General features: G+C 37.2%; 1 protein-coding gene across 1 annotated transcript; it reads left to right on the top strand.

Moving 5' to 3' along the window:
• Positions 1-6250: 6250 nt before the first annotated feature.
• LOC125220118 (gallate 1-beta-glucosyltransferase-like) lies at positions 6251-8727 on the top strand. Its single transcript, XM_048122254.1, is given in 5 exon segments — positions 6251-6345; positions 6347-7133; positions 7959-8003; positions 8005-8185; positions 8188-8727. Coding segments are annotated over 5 exon segments (1431 nt in total). The 3' UTR covers positions 8511-8727.
• Positions 8728-20216: the final 11489 nt, after the last annotated feature.

Raw genomic sequence — 20216 nt, forward strand, 5'->3', positions numbered from 1 at the left:
AGGGGTTTGACTGCTGCCACGCAAATTTTTGGGTTGAGAACTTACTACTAGACTTGGAAAATTTAGATGATCTATTCTACTAGCTAGATCTAGGAAAACATAACAAAGCATGCATGGTGAAAACAAAGATGCAAACATATCAAGACTCCGAACTTTATCAGACCTAGTGAATTAAATTCCTAAAAATGCCTAGACGGTTGAAGAACAGACCATGGGGACTATTTCCAAAAATAGTAAAGGTTCGGATGAAAAGCTGCAATTAACTAACTAAGGATTTAACTAACCACTATCTTCATCTTCAACAACAATTCTCGATCACAAAAATGCAGAAAACAAGTAAACAACAAATCGAAACAGAGCAAATCGAATTAAACCTTCAAACCATTATTATCTAAGAAATTAAAACAGATCTACTATCACTGGACGAGGTAAATGAGAAAACAGAAATTAAACATCAAAACTCATGCAGAATTAAACAGATCTAAGCTTTGGACGCTTCATCCACTCCGGATCCAAGCCATCCACAACAACCCACAGCAATCCCCATCTCCGATTATGCCGATTCAACCAAACTCAACCGATCAATTACAATCCAACACAGTTCAGCTCAAACAACTCAGATCAAGTGTGAAAAGCAGTCTAGTAAAACGAAAAGCAACACAAGCATGAAACGATAACACAACAAAAATTTCCATAGCTAAATAGTACGAATTCAACAAAGATTCAACAAAATAAAGCCGAACTTCGATCAGCGAAGACTCGGGAAAACCACAGCAGAAAATTAAGAACAGAAAAAGCGGTAAATTGTATCTTCGCTTCGCGTAGAGACGGTGGTGCACAATGATGACACTAAACACGAACTCCGAAACCCCAACTTGGTACCCCTAATGTGTGTGTAGAGTGTGAGAAGTGAGCTAAGAGCGAAATGGATGATGGAGCGATTAAAGATGATGCTCTCAGGCTTGTTGCGTGCTCTTGTTTATAGGAGTGGAGTGGAGCTTCTAGATCCTTCCTTGAATTCTCCATTCTGCCGTTCGTCTAGAATCCTCTTCCGTCTGGTGATTTTCTTCTTCCTTCTGCTCACTTTCTCTGTCAGACTCCTTCTCCAGGCAATCTTCTTCTTTCTTCATGGATCTGGCATTTTTCTCTACACACCTGGCTTACAAACTGTGTTAGACCTAAGAAATTACAGAATTTAACCCCATAACCAATGCATGAAATTAGTCTTTATTACATTTGTTCCATTATTAATTCCAACCTAAGTTAATGCAATTATGCAAAATCAAATTTTAAGTCTAGCGGGCGCCACTGAGTATATGTCATAAGAAATCAAAGAATTGTATTATTATTATTATTATTATTGTTGTTGTTGTTGTTGTTGTTGTTGTTGTTGTTGTTGTTGTTGTTGTTGTTGTTGTTGTTGTTGTTGTTGTTGTTGTTGTTGTTGTTGTTGTTGTTGTTGTTGTTGTTGTTGTTGTTGTTGTTGTTGTTGGTGGTGGTGGTGGTGGTGGTGTTGGTGCTGGTGGTGTTGTTGTTGTTGTTGTTGTTGTTGTTCTTGTTGTTGTTGCTGCTGGTGCTGGTGCTGCTGTTGTTGTTGCTGTTGTTGTTGGTGTTGTTGTTGTTGTTGTTGTTGTTATTTTCTCTCACTTTATAGTAAGGATCAAATTTTAAATTTAGTAATTTCGTAATTACTATTTGTCTTAATTTAAATAGATATGATAATTGAATTTGATTTTTTTTTAAATTATAATTTAAGTGATTTATTTTAAAAATTTTAATGTATTGATTATGTTATTTCACTTTTAGATTAATGAAAAAAAAAATCCAAAAATCCTCGAGTCTCTACTAGTAATAATTGGAAAATCATGTGGGAGTTGATAACAATCCAACGACATTGGTATTGATGAAAGAGAAATAAAGGTCGATCATGAATTACGAAAGTCTATTAATAGTTTTGATGTAAACATTTGAGATCGTATTTGTAGAAAATATGTATTACGAAATAATTTTGAATCGTTTCAAAGTATGTATCACTAAAAAAAAATGTCAGATTACAGACGAAATTAGTGGCAAAATTTTTTTGCTACGAATTAGCGACAAAATTACCGACGGAAGTTTCCGTTGCTAAATTTTTTTCCCTTTTAAAATTAATGTATTTTCCGTCGGTAAAAAAACTTTACCGACGAGGTTGTTACCGACGGATTGTAGGGACATTTCCATCGGTAAAAAACTCATCGATAAATTTTTTACCGACGGAAAATACAGTAATTAAAAAGGAAAAAATTTGCAACGGAGAATACCATCGGTAATCCCGTCGCTAATTTGTAGCGAAAATTTTTCGTTGCTAATTCCGTCGGTAAACTGACTTTTTTATGTAATGTATACTCATAGAAGCCAACTATCTCGCACGTATAAGATATTGACATTTATATATTATGTATTTTTGTTGAAAAATTAATTATTTAAATATTACTCCCTCCATTCCATAGTAGATGTCACACTTGGGAGATGACACGAGATTTTAGGAGATGTTATTTTGTGTGTTAAGTGGTGATAGAAAATATAATTTTATAATTAATGTGAGAAGGAACTTTGGCCAGAAGAGGAAATGTGAGATCTTTTGTGGGACAAACTAAAAATGAAAGCGTGACATCTACTATGGGACAGAGAGATTATATTTATAGACTTTGTTCAAATCGACCTCACGGTTATGAATTTCTGGATCCTCCATTGATCATTTAATTTAATTTAATATTGAACGAGAAAAATATCTAACTCTGTAGAGCCGTTTTCCAAGAGTTGTCTCATTGAAATACAGTAATACACTACATCCGTACACTATCAATATTGAGTTGTCTCGTTGTAATATAGTACTACCACATCTGTCTCACTATTAATATTCTTCATAGTAGATAATACAAAGTTAGTACTCTAGTATATGAAAGTGGTAAAATATGAAAAAGATAAAAAAAAATATATTTAAAAATAACGTTATTAGAGAATAAAATTCACGTTATTATTGAAAAAAAAAAGTACTAACTTATTTTTGTGGATGACTAAGAAAGAAAAATAAATTTATTGTTATGGATGAATATAGTACAACTGTTGTTGTCTCACAGAACAATACTTCCTCCGTATCATGCCTAATCCATTAGGGGCTACTTGGTACGTTGAAATGAAATAGGACCAATGTTTTAAAAACCGGACCGATGAGTGAATCGATGAAGCTATCAATTCACGGTCCAACTGGTTCAATCTGTTCAACCATTGGTCGGACCGGATTACTATTATTATAGTACTCCCTCTGTCTCAAGTTACTTGAGTCATATTCCAATTTAGGGTTGTCTCAAGTTATTTGAGTCATTTCTTTTTATGGTTAAAAATAAAACATTTAATCTCACCCACTTTAATCTTTCTTTTACTTTACTCTCTCTTCTTTCTATTATTCCCTCCAGCCCTGAAAATTTGTCACCTATTTCCATTTTTGTTCGTCCCTAAAAATTTGTCACCTTTCAATTTTACTATTTTTGATAGTGGACCCCACATTCCACTAATTCATTCTCACTCACATTTTATTTTAAAACTAATATATAAAAATAGGACCCATATGTCACCAACTTTTTCAACCCATTTTTTATTACATTTCTTAAAACTCGTGCCGGGTCAAATGATGCCAAAATTTAAGGGACTGAGGGAGTATTTTATTCTCTCATTTACTTTATTTAACTCGCTAAACACAACTTTCTTAAATTTCGTGCCGAAATGATAGCCTCAAGTAACACAAGACGGAAGGAGTATAATATAATATATTTATAACTAAATATATAGTATAAAAACATTATAATTTTCTAAATAAGGTAAAAATTTATTTTTTTAAAAAATTGAATGTAAATATTATCTAAATCCAAATATGGAAAGAATTTCAGATATTAAAAAATGAATTATAAAGTAAAATACACTACTACCCAAGTACTCTCTTTGTCCTAAGAAAGATGATCCCTTCTATGGTTTACATGAAGCTTTAAGCAATTTTATTTTGTATGTTAAGTGGAGAGAAGAAATAAAATAGAAATAAAAATATTTCTATTTATAGAAATGGATCATCTTAGATGAGATAAACTAAAAAAGAAAGTGAGTCATTTTTAGTGGAACGGAGGGAGTAATTTGCAGATACAATATGAAACTAAAATTATAATATAAAGGGGTAACTGCTTTTAAAGTCACCAACTTTCCATGAATTCCGGTTTTTCCCACGAACTTTAAAAAGTTCGTGTAATGTCACGAACTTTATTGTCGGTTGCCATTTTCCCATGTCAGGTTTTCTGGTCTGATTCAAACTGTTCGTTTCCTATTAAGAAAATATCCAAATTTTTTTATCTTACTATCATTATCTTCGTCTTTGAAATAGCTTCGCGTGGATACCTTGTACGCCTCAATCGGAACTCGGATGAAGAAGTTATGGCCATTTGATGAAGGCTGCGACCTTTGTGCGACCTTGTACCATCATAATGGCCATAACTTCTTCATCTGAGTTCCGATTGAGGCGTACAAGGTACCCACGCGAAGCTATTTCAAAGACGAAGATAATGATAGTAAGATAAAAGAATTTGGACATTGTCTTAATAGGAAACGAACAGTTTGAATCAGACCGGAAAACCTGACATGGGAAAATAGCAACCGATAATAAAGTTCGTGACATTACACGAACTTTTTAAAGTTCGTGGGAAAAACCGGAATTCATGGAAAGTTGGTGACTTTAAAAGCAGTTAACCCTAATATAAAACTAAAATGCAAATGTGCACAGATATCAAAAACTTTTTATTCACCATTCATATCAATGTCTCTCTGTCTACTCTTTTAGTCATTTCACATTAATGTAATTCCAATTCCCATTCACATCAATATCTCTCTACTCTTTTACTCATTTCACGACTGAAGCACCGTTCTAGCTTCTTTTGCTGCCAAATGGAGGGATTCTCCAGCGGCGATCAAGCAGACCGATGGTGCTGGAGCGGCGGGCTGGCGATTGAGTTTGGGGCTGGAGCAGCTTGCTTAGGGGGATGAGGGAGAGCATTGCGACAGGATTGCAATAAATTCAAGTTAAATGTACTGGCTGAACCGATTTCCGGTTTCCGGTCAAACCAGGCTGGGCGGCTTAAAATCCACCTGCTACGTCAGCAGCACTAAAAATCCACCTGCCACATCAGATTTAGGCCAGCCGCAATAAAAATAATTCAAAATATACTATATTTACGGAATTAAAATTACGATTAAATTACGGAATTAAATTTACGACACATATACGGGAAAATTCATTAATTGCATTAAAAAAAAGGTACATAGATAAAAAAAATTACCGAAAATGTTTATCATGCCCCCGAAATACTTGGAACTTTCCCGGGGGGGTTGACCCCAAATTGGAGGTACTCGGATTGCAACAAATTCAAATTAAATGTACCGGCTGAACCGGTTTAACATGCTCAATCGGACCGGACAGTACACCGATTTGTGGCCGAATCGGTCGGTCCGATCCGATTTTTAAAATACTGAATGAGACAATGAAATGACATTCCTATCTATATTTCATTCTCATGCTTGGTAGTATTTTTTTTCCTCTTAGGCCTTAGGAATCATTGTTCCATTCCACATGAGAATAGTCATTCTGATCCTTCCATTAGCTAAGGAATAATCATTCCATTCCATTTCATTCTCCTTTCTTCTTATTTTAAATTTTAACAAAATTAAACATATTATCTTATTTTCTTATTTTAAATTTAATATCATCTCAGTTTTATAATAAAATTAAAATTAAAATTTTTAATAATTGTAAAAAATAACACACACGCCACATATGCACACACTCATTTACGTGTATTGTACAAAAGAAATATGATCCAAAATATTTGGCAAAAGTCTTTGTGAATAAATATCTATTTTAGTAGAATCAATTAAGGAATAACAATTTCATTCTATTTGTATTTCTTGCTGCGCTTACCAAACACAAGAATGGAATTAATTGTCATTTTATTCTCATTTTCATTTCATTCCATTTCATCATACGAAGAAGCCTTTTAGGTGTTGTCTCCCTCTAAGTTGCCTCCAACTCATGCAGCTCCACCACAAACCCTATAGCTGGTGGTGGACCAATATTTTAACTTTCTTGATAATGATTCCCCTAATCTCTCCCCATATTGTGAAATCATACAAGCACTTGCTAAATTATTAACAAGAACAAAACAAAAAAGTAGATATGGCAGCAAATAGCGGGAAAAACATCCATGCATTCATGGTCTCCTTCCCGGGACAAGGCCACGTCAACCCCCTCCTCCGCCTCGGCTGCCGCCTTGGGCGCCCTCATCACCTTCTGCACCCCTGAAGCCGCCGGCGTCAGCATCCGCAAGGCCAACAACATCACCGACGACGGCAGCCCCACCCCCTGCGGCCGCGGCGCCATCCGCTTCCAGTTCTTCGACGACGGCTGGGACTTCAACAGTCCCAGCCGCGACGACTTCCGAGCCTTCCTCGCCCAGATCGAGGCAGCCGGAAGAGTAAAGCTCCCCCAATTGATCCGTAAAGAGGCCGAAGCGGGCCGTCCGGTCTCGTGCCTCATCAACAGCCCATTAATCCCGTGGATGTCCGACGTGGCGGAGAGCCTCTCCATCCCCAACGCGGTCCTCTGGACTCAGTCGTGCGCGTGCTTCTCCGAGTACTACCATTACCACAACGGCCTCGTGCCTTTCCCGACCGCGCAGGAGCCGGAGATGGACGTCCAGCTCCCGCGCATGCCGCTGCTAAGACACGATGAGTTTCCTGAAAGCTTGCATCCGAGGAGTCCGCACGATTTTCTGCGGGACACCATCTTGGGGCAGTTCCGTAATTTGTCGATACCCTTCTGCGTGTTGATGGATACTTTTGAAGAGATGGAAGGTGAAAACATTGAATACATGTCTCGAATTATTGGCCGTCCCATTAGAACTGTGGGCCCGCTATTTAAGGAGATGGAATTGGGATCGGAATCTAAGGCGTTGCGCGCCGACTTCTTTAAGGCGGAGGATTGCATCGAGTGGCTAGATTCGAAGCCGCCACGGTCGGTGGTCTACATATCGTTCGGGAACGTCTTGCACCTGCAGCAGGTACATTTTTTTAACTACTCTGCTACTATTACAAATTCTAATTTTCTTTTTTGGAATTAAACTTTTATTAGTATTAGTAATATTTTAGGCGCGGTGGGGTTGCATACAGTATTAAGATTGACAATCATGGATCTTGGTTTACTACTCCTACTTATTTTTCACTAAATCTTATCAGGTCCATAAATGAGAATATTTTTGGTAGACGGAGGAATTATTATTAACATAATGTATAAAGTAATATTATTATTAACATAGTCAATCAATGACATAAAAACAAATTTCAGTTTAATTTTGTGATGGTATCTCATGGACCATTATTCATTAATCTCTCGACCACATCTTATTACTCTATGTAAGAATGAAATGTTCCCTTTTTTGAATGTGTCATTAAGAATGAAATATTTAATAAAATGAAAACAATATATTTCTATTTTTTTTTCTCTTACTTTATTTTTCATTCATTAACAACACTACAAAATATCTAGTATTTCCTCCGTTATATAGTAATAGAGGCGTTTCTTTTCGGCACGAAGATTAAGAAAAATTGTGTTAGGTGAGTTAATTAAAGGGAGAATAAAGTGGAAAACAAAAAAAGGTTAGAGATGAAAGAGAGAAAAAAGTAAGAAAGAGTAAAGTAGATGTGGAAAAATGTGTTGACTTTTACTAAAAAAGAAAATGACTCTATTACTATGAAACGTACCAAATAATACCAAAATGACAAAGTGACTCTATTACTATAGAACATAGGAAGTACTATATAAAATATTTGAGTCAAGCTGGCTCTATAGTCAAAATTATATTTGTGGGTCCCCAATTGCTTTGCAGGAGCAGGTGGACGAGATAGCAAACCGGCTAGCAGAGTCGGAGGTGGGCGTTTCTGTGGGTGGTGAGGCCGCTGCCACGGGAGAAGAACTGGAAGCCGCATGTTCTACCGGAGGGCTTTTTGGACAAGGTAGGGGAGAGGGGGAGGAACGTGCAGTGGAGCCCGCAGGAGGAGGTGCTGGCCCACCCCTCCACGGCCTGTTTCATGACGCATTGTGGATGGAACTCAACTATGAGGCGTTAGCGAGTGGGGTGCCGGTGGCGGCGTTCCCGCAGTGGGGTGATCAAGTGACCAATGCCAAGTTTATGGTTGATGTTTTCAAGGTCGGGGTGAGGATGTGTAGAGGGGATGCGGAGGGGAGGATTGTTCCCCGGGATGAGGTGGCGAGGGTGCTGGAGGCAGTGGTCTGTGGGCCCCGGGCGGAGGAGATTAGGGTGAATGCGCTTAAGTGGAAGAAGGCGGCGGAGGCGGCGGTGGCTGAGGGAGGCTCGTCTTATATGAATATGCAGTGTTTTGTTGAGGAGGTTGCACGCTTTGATTTGGTGCCAAATTAAAATGAATGGTAAATACTAGTAGTACTATGGTGGAAGTGTTGGAATGTTAAATAAAATCGTTAGTGTTGTTATGGATTATTATTGTACTACTTAATTAATTTCGTTAATGGAGCAATTGATTTCATTTTCTGCTGTGTGCATGAATGTGTACATGTAAACGATTTCAGCACGTTTGGTTATAAAATCTCTATATATATAAAAGATGAATTTTGGGACATTTTGAAAAACTAGTTTATGAATTGAAAAAATTATTAAATTTTAAAGTTAGTAACGGCCATATTTAACATGTTAAATTAAATTATTTATAATTATCGTTTAGTTATAGAATAGAGTAAAGACCAAAACTGGTCCTGAACATATGACCATTTTATGATTTTGGTCCTAAACTTTATCTTTTGGATTTTTTAGTCCTGCACATTTCAAATCGGATCACAATTGGTCCTCTGTCAATAGTTCCGTTAATTTTATAACAGTCAACGAGTCTAACCCAATTTTGACCAAATTAGACTTTTAATTCTGATTTTTAAACCACTAATTAATTCTCTAATTATTTTAGTAAATATTCATTTAAAATCAGAAATATATAATAGAATCTCATACAATAAAAATTGTTTAAATACTCATTACAGTTAAATGATTATAAATAAAAAGAAAAAAAGAAGAAGAACAAAATGGATTCACACAAGAAATCGACTCAAACAACATAACCATTAAAAGAAATCGACTCAAACAACATAGCAATTGAAAAAATCGATCCAAACAACTTAGACAATTAAAAAATCGATTCAAACAAGAAAGCTTGTAAGTTCATTAAAGCTCATGTTCGCCTAATATGATCAATAACACATCCATCTCAAGCCGCGACGCGCCGCCTTCCTCCGTCGCCCCACGGACGACGGCAGCCATCTCCTCCGCCCTCTTCCTGATCTCGTCACCCTCCTCCGACGCAAGAGCCTCCTCACAGCATCCTCCACCATCTCCGCCGTCACAACCTCGCCCACCGGCAGCGAGCACCTCCGTGACGAGAACGGCGTTGATGGGCTGATCTGAATGCATCGGCCAGGCGGCGATCGGAACTCCCATCTTGATGCTCTCGTTCCACGAATTCCAACCAGAGTGGCTCATGAAGCCGCCCGTGGAGGGATGCGCTAAGATCTCTGGATGCTAAGAACCCTAATTCTTTTATATATTTCTGATTTTAATCGAATATTTACTAAAATAATTAGGGAATTAATTAGTAACTTAAAAGTCAGAATTAAAAGTATAATTTGGTCAAAATTGGGTTAAACCCATTGACTGTTATATGATTAACGGAACTATTGACGGATGACCAATTGTGATCCGATTTGAAATATGCAGGACCAAAAAATCCGAAAAATAAAGTTTAGGATCAAAATCGTAAAATGGTCATATGTTCAGGACCAGTTTTGACCTTTACTCTATATAATAATTAAAATCATTAAAATGCCTTTGAATTTTTAACCGATTTAATTTCGGTATATTTATAATTGGTATAAATTGAGCCATTTTCCATGACCGAACATTATTTATTGATTAATGAACGTTTTTGGAAGAGAGAGGAATAACTGGTATGAAATGAATCGTTTTCCATGATTGAAAATTAATTATTGATTAATGGACATCTAAAATTTGCCATTATTATATTTAAAGGCCAAATAAATTATGACACATTTATTATTAATTTAATTTATAATAAATTCCATTAAACGGTAAAAAATTGTAATTGCTACTACTACTGCTGCTGCTACTGCTACTATTACTACTACTACTACTGCTACTGCCGCTGCTACTGCCGCTACTCCTGCGCCGCCGCCGGCACCACCACCACCACCACCACCACTGCTGCTACTGCTACTGCTACTCCTACTGCCACCACCACCACCACAACTGCCGCCACCACCACCACCACCACCACCGCCACCACCGCCGCCGCCGCCGCCGCCGCCGCCGCCGCCACCACTTGACACTGTTTGCCATTTTGGTCCGTCCCCCATTACTTGACACACTTCACCTTTTCCATTTTTGGTAGTGGACCCCATATTCCATTAACTCATTCCTACTCACATTTATTATAAAACTAATACTTTAAAAATAGGACCCACATCTCACCAACTTTTTCAACACACTTTCCATTACATTTCTTAAAACCCGTGCCAGGTCAAACCGTGTCAAGTAATGGGGGACGGAGGGAGTACATTTTTTTATTTGTGGTAATTATTAATTTCAATGGTTAATTCTGATTTATTGTAATAAGCCACACATTTTCATTAAATTTGTGGTAATTCATGTATTGTGTTTACAAATAATTATTACTGAATTAGTTCTTAATAAATTGTATTTGACATTTGCATTATTTCATTTATTTGTTGATGGTATTTTACACAAATTCTACTTTATGCAGAGGAAAGTTTGGTGCCACTATTTATCAATTTAATAAAACAAAGTTTCAGTTATATATAATAGTGAATAATTTTTTTTCTATTATTTTATTTATGGTACCATTTCACGAGTAAATATAATTAGAATTTAATTTAATTTTTTTTATCAACTTCTCTGTTGGAAACCCTAAAACAATAATTGGTCTTCTTTATTTTCTTGTCCAGCCAATTGTAGCGGGCCATTAGAAATTAGGGGCTTCGTGTTTTGACCTTTTATGCGTGTGCAAGTCAAATACATTTACTTTTATTTTTCTTAAAACATATTCATCTACTATTAGATTATAAATGGACAATTAGAAATAGTTATTATGAGTAGTGAATATTTAAAATTTTTAATTTATTTTGTTGATTATAAAGAAGTTTTTGCAAAATTAATACTACTATTAGGAATATTTTATTATTATATGCTAATTTTATTTTATTTATTTTTATCTTAATGTATTTGTGATTTTTAGAGTCTATGTAATCATATTATTTCTCATTCTATTCGATTAATTAATTCATAACTTAAAGTTACAATAAGAAAAATAATATGAGTCGTGCAACGCACGGGTGTGATATTAGTTTACACTAATACTCCTAATTACTCTCTCTGTCCCTAATTAAGAGTCACACTTTTTCATTTCAGACCGTCTCCAATTAAGAGTCACATTTCATTTTTACTATAAATAGTAAGTAGGTCCCACATTCCACTAACTCAATTCACTCACATTTTATTATAAAATCAAATAAAAAATATTTCACATTCCATTAACTTTTTCCACCAACTCTTTTTTATATTTCTTAAAATTCGTGCCCGGTCAAAGTGTAACTCTTAATCTGGGACGCAAGAAGTATTTGTTTTACTAAATGAATGACAAATTAATTCAATTTTTTACATTTTTTGGACGCTTCCATTTGCATTCTCTAATTTTAGTTGGGATACTAATAAAAAGGACGTTTTTGAAGTGTTGGTGGTATATTTGGAAATATAAAATAGCGTCCTTGCTTGCACTAACAAATGTCCTTAGCAAATTTTTTTGCTGTAGTGTCTGGACGATAATTAACCAACGACAACTATTAAATATCTTAAATCTTGTCCAACCGTGATTTGATAATGTTTCTACCAACTAGCATGTGAACGACTCTACATAGCCGTCGATATTAAAAATTTGTAAAAAACTGCATTTTTATTACTTGATTTTTTCATTGAAATAACTTGGAGTAATGAAATCAATCGTTGTTGACAAAATAAATATTATATAAATTAAAGAGAAATGAAGTTCATTCAATATACTACTCTATTTTTATTAATGATGCTATCGAAGTTTCTCTCGAAGTTCTATGTGGATTTAATGATGTTGAGTGTGATTTGGGTTTGTTAGATGCTTCTCGCAGCTGGTAGTTATTAGGATCTAGTAGATCTAACTTGTTTAACATTTAATTCCATGGATCCATACTATTTCGTGTTATAATTTATCAAATCTGGTGTTCTTAGTTTTGGATCTGCATAATTATGGTTTGTTTCTGTTCGTACGTCCTTTCGCTTAGTCTGTTAGCTTAGATCCAGTAATTCATAGCTTAAATTTGCATTGTTTATCTTGTTTTGAAGCATGCTCTTGTTTTGAATCAACATATAAATTATTCATATTCCATTCCACTCCTATATCATTTGTAGTTGCCAAGCATATGAATGTAATAAATCAAGTAATAACAATTTCATTCCCTTTGTATTCCTTGATGCACTTACCAAGCACAAGAATGGAATGAAATTGTCACTCTATTATATCTCCATTCCATTCTCTCATCATTCCATTCCGTCATACCAAGAAGCCCCTTAGAGGGCGTTCGGTTTACAAGATTTTATCCCGGGATTATATATGTAGTGTGTTTGGTTCATGATATTCAATCCCACAACGCAATCCTAGATGGACAATCATGGGATAATTAGTCATAGTTAATCCCTGCAACTAAAATAATCTCACAACTCAATCCTAGACCATTTTGGTACTATTTTATCCAGGAAACCGAACATCACATGTTGTCGAAGTATAACTGTCACGACTGATGCACTATATTTTAGCACTAAATAAACCTGCAAGTATACAGAGTATATATAGTATAGCCAAAGGTCAGTACCAGGATATCGAACACGGGGAAGGCAAATACAAATTGTCTATCCTCTACTAGGACTCAATAACTATTTGGAAGAACAGAAGGTTTTGGAAAACTTTGAAAACAGAAAACAATAGAAGACAATTAACAACTAAATGCGAGTAAAACACAGAGACAATCGATAGAGATAAGGGAATCCCAGGGATGTGCGTTCACAGTTATGGTTATACAAATTCCAAACTACAATACCCTAGCACAGTTATTACTTTGATAGGACGAGTCACCTAGCTTATGCTCATGCGATGCAAACGTTGATTACAAGATTAGGGTTGTCAATCCTAACACGTAACTCCGAAAGCTCCAAGACCCTTGAAAAGTCCCCACTCTCAATTAACAGTGCCGTTTTAAGGGAAGCTAACTGTAGCGTCTACTAAGTGAATCTAACTCGCTAGAATCTCTCACAGTTATGAAGCAAGCTATATTAAATCATACACAATTGTGTCACTCAATCATGCAGCATCAAAACTACTTAGGGAAGAAACTAAGTAAAAACAAAACGGATATTAAATAGAAAAATGAATTATATAATCAAAGTCGTTACTAACACATCCCTAGAATCCTATGAGTTTAGTTACACATGATGAAATAAGCTAAACACATGGATTGAAGGGAAGACAATTTGAACATAAAACTAAAGCAAATAAAACCCGTAGGTTGAATCCTTGTTGTTTTTGATGTTCTTGAAATCCTTCTCCAACTCCTTGCACAAGTGAAGTACTCTAGCTCTTGATCTCTATGATTTATTTTGCAAGTAGAAGCTCTCTCTTTTTGATGAAGCTTGAGGTCTTATTTATAGGGGAAAGTCAATCCTTGTTGTAGAAGGAAAAGATCTTCAAAATATGGTAAATCTTGGAGCAAATCTAGGGCATCTCGGATTCGCCGCCTTTCTCCGGCGGGCCGCCGCACCTTGGCCGGCGGTCGCCGCGTTGGAGTCCAGAGAGTCTGACATAAAAAATGGACCAAATAACGACCTTAAAATAGTGCAAAATCCGAGCGTATCAACTACCATCCTTTTTAGGGTTGATAAATGCAAGTGGTCGCAACTAAAGGGACTTTAAGAAAAGGGAAACAATCTAGGGTTTCAACAAAAGAGTATGACCAAATATATAATATTCAAATATCAGAGGAAAAATCAGAGTGATACTTGGCATTTAATCCAAAGTCGATACTTATCATCATTAATAATCCAAAAGTAAAAGGTGCTCGAAACATAATTTAGAAAAATAGTCATGGTTCAACGGTAGCAGTCAAGAGAAAGAGTGCCATCGTGTCTTCATACACGACGACACTCAAAATCCAAATAAAAACCAACAAGTCTTCAATTCAAGCTCAACACCACCCAGCTCGTCGCTGCTCAACCTAGGGAAAACACATGCAGGACTGAGTACTATAAAGTACTCAGTGGACTCATGCTGAAAACAATTATAAAAAATAGTTATATTTATTATCATGCCATTGTCAGGTAACCATCAGGGTTTTAGCTTTTGAAAGGCCCGAGGCACCAAAATATTTCATCATTCAAATATCGCCGCTGCGCAGCCATTTTCCCATAGACGTTTACCATATCTGCTCATACATGATTTGGAATGTGGCTACAAACCAAGTCACTAGACCGGCAACCCGTACGCTAGCACACGGTCTACCATAGGTGTACACTAATCCAAGTAGGGTTTGCGGCCCTACAAGGACCCGAATTCGATTTAAATAGTAAATGTCAAAGCCATTTCAGATAGGCACGTTAAAACCAAGAATACGGCATGATAAACACATTCACATTTCATTCCCGTTGATAAACTAGTTAGGACATTATCCTTATTTAAAAGAGAGCCCACCTCGAGAACTTAATCCGAAATATATTCATTCCCTTGCGATCACGATTCACTTGCAAGATATCATCTCTGGAATTTAAAATAATACATAAATCAATATAAGGAATCAAGTAAATAAATAAGATGCATACGTCCTAAGACTTCGATTATTTTTATCAATTGGATTACGAATTTTCTCCGATTAGAAACTAAATTATTTCGATTAATTTCGGCCGCACATGTCCGCAACAATTTTTTGCAAAAAAATACTTGGTTCACACGGATTTAATTAACTCCATTCCAGCCCAAAAATAATTATAATAAATCAACTCAACTCGAATAAGAACCCAAGAATGAACACAAAATTAATCCAACAAAAAAATAGAACAACCACCTCTCAGCCCCAAAACAATTAAAAGTGCTGGCCCAAAAGAAATTTGGGCCAAGATCAAATTACATAACCAAAAATTCAAGATCAAATTTGGCCCAAGATCAACACAAAGAAATTATTTGGCCCAAAGAAATTTGGCCCAAGATCAAATTACATAACCAAAAATTCAAGTTAGATATATTACTCCTCTTTTAGAATCATACGTACACCTTACATCCCATTTTTAAAATAAATAATAAAGGGTTTAAAACAAGAGAGTCAAATACTCCCTTTCCCAAATCTATACACGTACCCTCCCATTCATTTTTTATTATAACGAAACAAACACCTAAGGAGTTTAGCATCTGTCTATAAATCTATCCATAATCTATAATTTATAATCTATAAATATATAAAGTCACAGTTTTAGCTATTCACTTTTGCCGCCAAACTTAATAACATTATAAAGTTTGAAAGGGTAAAGAAAGATCATTTTCAAATAAATAGAATTGAAATTATATACTCCCTCCATTTTTTAAAAATAGGGAGGTTTAAAACGGCACAGATTTTAATACATAATTTGGTAAAGTAACAGAAAAGGAGAGGAAAAGTTGGTAAAGTAAGAGAGAGTATGAGAAAAATTAGTAAAGTAAGCATGAACTTTGAATTTTTCTGATTTTTCCTTAAATGATAAAATTGAAGCTGACGTGGCGACTAAAATTAAGGCAATGCACTAAAACGACGTAGTTTCGATTTAACTATTTTTTTTTTTAAAAAAAAACCCACTTCATCAGTTTCCCACTAAAAATGATCCACCACAATAAAAAAAAAGAGTATAGGCCAAAATTGGTCCTGAACATATGTCCATTTTATCATTTTGGTCATAAACTTTATCTTTTGAATTTTTTGGTCATGTACATTTCAAATTGGATTACAATTGATCATCCGTTAACAATTCCGTTAATATTTAACCGTCAGCAATTTTAATAACAATTTTGACTAAATTAAGCAATTTTCGACTTGGGTAATTATCCCCTTTCCAACTCAACTACGAAGATGAGAAACAAAGGCAAGGTCCACTGATAAGGCTAATTTCATGCATTGGTTATATGGTGAAAAGCGTTATAATTTGCTGGGTCTAACACGTTTCCTAAGCCAGGTGTGTGAAAAATATCGCTAGATCGAGGAAATGCTGAAGGAGATGGTCTGGCAAAGGAATGAAGCGAAGTGAGCGAGAATTCAAAAGAAAAGAAGGCGTGACGGAGGGAGCCAGTGGCTGAGGGCAACAAAGTCTATCTATACCTCGCTGGGCCCCACTCCAACGCCTATATATAGAAGAGCATGCAATGCACATCATATCACTTTTTTCACTCTCTTCTTAGCTCACACACATTACAAACACTTGGGAATGGGAGATCTGGGGTAGTCGGGTACGAAGGGTTACTTTTCTTTAGAAGTTTCGCAGTTGCAACACCGTCCGAGTGTGGACGAAGATACAATCTCTCTTAATTTCAGTTGTTTTACTCGTTTTGCTGTCGAACTTCACTTTTGGGAGTCGACTTGGTTGTTGATGATACTCGTTACCTTTTCACTTTGGTTGATTTGCGTTTAGTTGTTAATTTTCAAGTTGATTTACGTAGATCTCGTTGCTGGAAGTTTATTTTTACAAATATTATGTCAATCTCTGTTTTATTTTGATGTTGTGGTGTTTGATATGGGAACTCGGTGATAGATCCGTGGTTTATTGACTGATTGGAGGTTGTTGTTCGAATCTGAAGTGATGAAGTGTTTCTGTTGGTTGGAGTTTGTGTTGGACGCTTGGATCCGGAGTGGATTTAGCGTCTGAGGTTGGATCCGAAGTGAGAAAAGGAAGTTGATAGATGGATTTGAGTTTTCTTCTTGTTTTCTGTTTTACTTCGTCTAGCGTCTGCAGATCTGTTTAGTTCTTCGTTGATTATGCATAAATTTGACCGAGATTTAGTTTGCTCTGTTTTGATTTCGTTCATGTTGATTTCCTTATGAGTTTTTAAGCAATTTGGTTGTAGAAGAGACCCCTTGAACTCCCACTTTGTCAACAACTCCTCCAAGACCAAGCGGGGGGAAAAATTTGGCCGCCGCAAAAAACCCCCAAATTTTCCCTGGCCCCCCGAAAATCAAAAAATTTTCCTCCGCGCGCCCCCCCGCCCCCCGTTTTGAGTCTGATGGTGATGAATTAAGCTTGGGAGGAGTGGGGAAAAAAAGGGAGATGGGGGGGCTTTTTGGGGCGGGCAAAAGGCGAGACGAAAAAAGGGTTTTTTAATGACAACTTTAAGGTTATGATTAGGAGTTGGTAATTCCATTAAAATGTTTTAACTTGGTCAAAATTGTTAAAAAAAACCCGTAAAACCCCGGCCCGGCAAACATTAGCCCAAATCCCCTTTTGGGGTTTGGCGGGGTTATAAAGGGCCGACGTTGGAAATTGATGGGGAAGTGCCTATGTAGGCTAGTAAAGGGGAAAAAGGAGTCAGCAACATCAAGAGGAAGGGGGCTAAATGGGGAAATCCTTTTTGGGGGGAGCCCCTTTTAAGGGGGAAAGGGGGACCCCCCACCTCGATCAAGGGCCCCGTTTTTCCCCCAGCCCCCGAACTTGAAGAATTTGATGGGGAAGGAAAAAAGGGGAGTTGATGAAACCAGGGGGATTTCCCCAAAAATCCAAACCCAGAAAAACCTTTTCCCAAATTATAAAAGGGGGGAGGCGAAAAAAAAAGGATGATACAGAGGATCTCATGGAGTTTTTTAAAGTTTGGAAATCAACCGCCATTCTTCCAAGCCTTGAAAATGCCCCCCTTTCCCCGAAGTTTATCAAGGATTTTAAATTGGGGGAAGCCCAACCCAAAGATGGGAAGTTTGGACCCGGGAGACTGGGGCCGCTGTGATAAAAGAAAAGGATGCCCTCAAAATGCCCCGACCCGGTATTTTTCACATTACCCATCTCTTTTGGGGGGATATAAAGGTTTGGGAATCTATGTGTGATCTGGGGGGCGTCAATAAATTTTTTACCACTTTCGATCTATAAGAAGTTGACAAAATTGAGAATGGTTGCTCCCAAGGTAGTGACCCATTTAGAATAGAACTTCATTTCCCCGAAGGGGGGTTTGGGAAAAGTTATAGTCAAGGTCATGTTTTTATACCCCGCTGATTTTTATGTGACCCAAGATGAATGATAATGGTTTTTGGGAGCCCAATGGGGAATTTTTAGGGAGACTTTTTTTGCTCGCTAAGACCATTATCGATGTTTTTGATGGAAAAAATTTGTTTGGACTATAATGGGGAAAAGTATCCCTTTTAAAGATAGATAAAGGGGATGAAAAGACTTTTAGATGTTGAGAATTTTTATCTTTTTTGATGTTTTTAAACCCCTTTAGCCCCAAAATATTTTGGGAAAGGGGAAATTTGATACGGGAACAAATCGACAACTCGGAGGAGCCATTCGATTGACGGGGAAGTTGTAGGATGGTGGCGGCAATGAACAAAAAGAGAATTAAAACAGTTTTAAAAATTTCCCGGAGGCCATTATGGAATTCCAAAAAAGCCCCGAGTCGGTAGATCTGGGGACGGCTTATGTGGCTAGTCGGGAAAAAAATTCCGGATCCGGGAAGGAGACGTTACTAGAAATTACGGAAAAAAAAACCCCTTGCCCCGGGAGACGAAGGAAAAAAAAAAAAGAGTAAGACATTTCCACCGGGCCTCAAGAAAACCTATTTGGGAGGAGGATGAGACTTTTGGTAATAGTAACAACAACTTGCCCAAGGAGCAAGAGAAGGGGGTTTATTGGAAGTCATCAAAAGAAACAAAAAAGCAATAGGATGTACTCTCTCAAATTTGGTGGGAATAAGCCCGGGATTTTTGTAGCACCACATTCGTTTGGGAAAAAAGGGTGCAAAAAGGCTCATCGAGATGCCAAAAAACCGAACCCGAACATGCGAGAGGAGGCCCTAAAGGAGGTGTTAAAATTTTGCTCTGGGGATTATCTACCCCATTACCGACCCCCAAAAGGGGGGGGCCCCGCCCTATGGTCCCAAAAAAACGGAATACGGTTGTTCAAGAATGAAAGGAATGAGTTGGTACCCACTAGATTAGTGAGGGATGGAGGATGGGGGCTGGGGGGAAGTTGAACAAAACCAAAAGAAGGATCTTTTTCCTTTACCTTTCATTGATCGGGATGTGGGGGGGCCGGGCAAAAAGGATTTTTTTTTTCCCGAGGGATACCAAATTTCCCAAAATCTCGAATCCAGAGGCCCAAAGGGAAAACCACATTCACGTCCCCCTTTGGTACATATCATCCGAAGAATCCCGTTTGGATTGTCAATAACGGGAACTTTCCAACGGGAATGATGAGATTTTCGGATTTGGGTTGGGAAGTACCCATTGAGATATTCATGGACGATTTCCCGTATATGGGAACTCATTTGATACTTTTTTAAACCCCCTTGATCTAGTGTTAGGGAAGATCCCAAAAGAGAAGCTTTAGTGTTGAATTTCGAGAAGTGCCACTTCATGAGGGCCAAAGGCATTGTCCGGGTCACGTGGTCTCTGAGGGGGGTATTGGGGGGGAAAAAGCAAAGGTGGATTTGATATCAAAATTACCATCCCCTACAAATCAAAAAGAGGTGAGAGGGTTTCCTAGGCCATGCTTTTTTATAGGAGGTTTATCAAAGGTTTTTGAAAAAAATCGCGAAACCCCTTTTTCCTTTGGTTGTTACATAATGATGTGGGGGCCCCCCGACGGGGGATCAAAAGGGCTTCCGGGTTGCTTAAAGATATTTAATATGGGCCACCAAATGGGGGCCCCGGGACTGACCCCTCCTTTTGAGATAATGTGTGATCGGCGATTTTGTGGGGAGGGGGCCCCAGGACGAAAAAATCGAAAAAAAAG

This window comes from Salvia hispanica, chromosome 4 (genome assembly GCF_023119035.1).
Source record: "Salvia hispanica cultivar TCC Black 2014 chromosome 4, UniMelb_Shisp_WGS_1.0, whole genome shotgun sequence".
Taxonomy (NCBI): domain Eukaryota; kingdom Viridiplantae; phylum Streptophyta; class Magnoliopsida; order Lamiales; family Lamiaceae; genus Salvia; species Salvia hispanica.